Source organism: Bison bison, unplaced genomic scaffold (assembly GCF_000754665.1).
Source record: "Bison bison bison isolate TAMUID 2011002044 unplaced genomic scaffold, Bison_UMD1.0 scf7180017847185, whole genome shotgun sequence".
Taxonomy (NCBI): domain Eukaryota; kingdom Metazoa; phylum Chordata; class Mammalia; order Artiodactyla; family Bovidae; genus Bison; species Bison bison.
This window is the reverse complement of record NW_011477758.1, coordinates 1-1,756: the sequence shown is the minus strand read 5'-3', so window position 1 is coordinate 1,756 and position 1,756 is coordinate 1. Positions and strand designations below refer to the sequence as shown.

The window sequence follows — 1,756 nt, the reverse complement described above, 5'->3', positions numbered from 1 at the left end:
GGCTGGCACTTTGGCCTTGGCCAGTGCTGACATATCTGCCAGGGCCAGGCCTGGCCCTTCTGCCTCAGCCAGTGCTGGCCCTTCGGCCTTGGCCAGTCCTGGCACTTCTGTTCCACCCAGGGCTGGTACTTCGGCCTCGGCCAGGGCTGACATGTCTGCCAGGGACAGTGATGGCCCTTCTGCCTTGGCCGGTGCTGATCCTTCTGCCTTGGCCAGAGCTGGCACTTCTGCTCCAGCTAGGGCTGACATGTCTTCCAGGGCCAGGCCCGGCCCTTCTGCCTTGGCTACTGCTGGACCTTCTACCTTGGCCAGTCCTGGCTCTTCTGATGCAGTCAGAGCTGGCACTTTGGCCTTGGCCAGTGCTGACATGTCTGCCAGGGCCAGGCCTGGCTCTTCTGCCTCAGCCAGTGCTGGCCCTTCGGGCTTGGCCAGTCCTGGCACCTCTCCTACAGCCAGGGCTGACACTTCGGCCTTGCCCAAGGCTGACATGTCTGCCAGGGACAGGCCCTGCCCTTCTGCCTGAGCCAGTGCTGGCCCCTCTACCTTGGCCAGACCTGGCACTTCTGCTCCAGCCAGGGCTGACATGTCTGCCAGGGCCAGGCCTGGCCCTTTTGCCAGTGCCTGGCCTGTGCCTGGTCCTCTGGCCTTGGCCAGACCTGGCACTTCTGTTGCAGACAGGGCTGTCCCTTCTGTCCCAGTCAGTGCTGGCTCTTCTGCCTCAGCCAGTGCCGGCCCTTCTGCCTTCACCAAACCTCGCACTTCTGCTGCAGCCAGGGCTGGCCCTTCTGCATCGCCCAGTGCTGACCCTTCTACCTTGGCCAGACCTGCCACTTCTGCTCCAGTCAGAGCTGACATTTCTGCCAGGGCCAGGCCTGGCCCTTCTGCCTCGGCCAGTGCTGACCCTTCTGTCTTGGCCAGTCTTGGCACTTCTGTTGCAGCCAGGGCTGGCACTTTTTCCTTAGCCAATGCTGACATGTCTGCCAGGGCCAGGCCTGGCCCTTCTGCGTCAGCCAGAGCTGGCCCTTCTGCCTCGGCCAGTGCTGGCCCCTCTGCCTTGGCCAGGCCTGGCACTTCTGTTCCAGCCAGGACTGGCACTTCAGCCTCGGCCTGTGCTGACCCCTCTGCCTTGGCCAGACTTGGCACTTCTACTGCAGCCAGGGTTGGCACTGCGGCCTCGGCCAGTGGTGGCCCTTCTGCCTTGGCCAGACCTGGCACTTCTGCAGCCAGGGCTGGCCCTTCTGCTTCGGCCAGTGCTCACCCTTCTGCCTTGGCCACACCTGGCACTTCTGCTGCTGCCAAGGCTGGCAGTTTGGCCTCAGCCAGGGCTCACATGTCTGCCATGGCCAGGCGTGGCATTTCTGCCTCAGCCTAGCCTGGTCCTACTGCCTTGGCCAGTGCTAGCACTTCTGCCTCGGCCAGTGCCCACTCCAGGGCCACATCCAGCCGCTCATCTCGCCCCTGGTGTTGTCTGAAGCCCATTTTTCACTTCGTGGTTGGAAAAGGCTGTCAACCTGTGTTCCTAATATGCATCAATAACTTGTTGACTTCCCCCCCAAATTTTCAATATTACTTTTCTCAAGAGAAACTTTATTTAGTTTAATGATAGAAGTGTATTATTTACCTGGATACACATTGTTTGCTGTTTGTTAGATTTAGGAGTAAGAGTTTTGTTTTTTGAAATACATATTGGAAATCCTTAAATCACTTGTGATGCAGGATGAGAATTACATCACTTTAGGATAAGAATATGCTTAGA

At 58.8% G+C, this 1,756-nt stretch overlaps 1 protein-coding gene across 1 annotated transcript in view; it reads left to right on the top strand.

Annotated features, from left to right (window-relative positions):
- Positions 1 to 1,307, top strand: part of LOC104990126 (melanoma-associated antigen B4-like) — a gene marked incomplete at its 3' end in the record, with an annotated part of 5,449 nt that extends 4,142 nt beyond the window's left edge. Inside the window, exon 2 of the mRNA XM_010842081.1 lies at positions 1,129 to 1,307. Coding sequence (XP_010840383.1) covers positions 1,129 to 1,307 — 179 coding nt within the window. The remainder of the gene's footprint in view (positions 1 to 1,128) is intronic.
- Between the last annotated feature and the right edge of the window lie 449 nt (positions 1,308 to 1,756).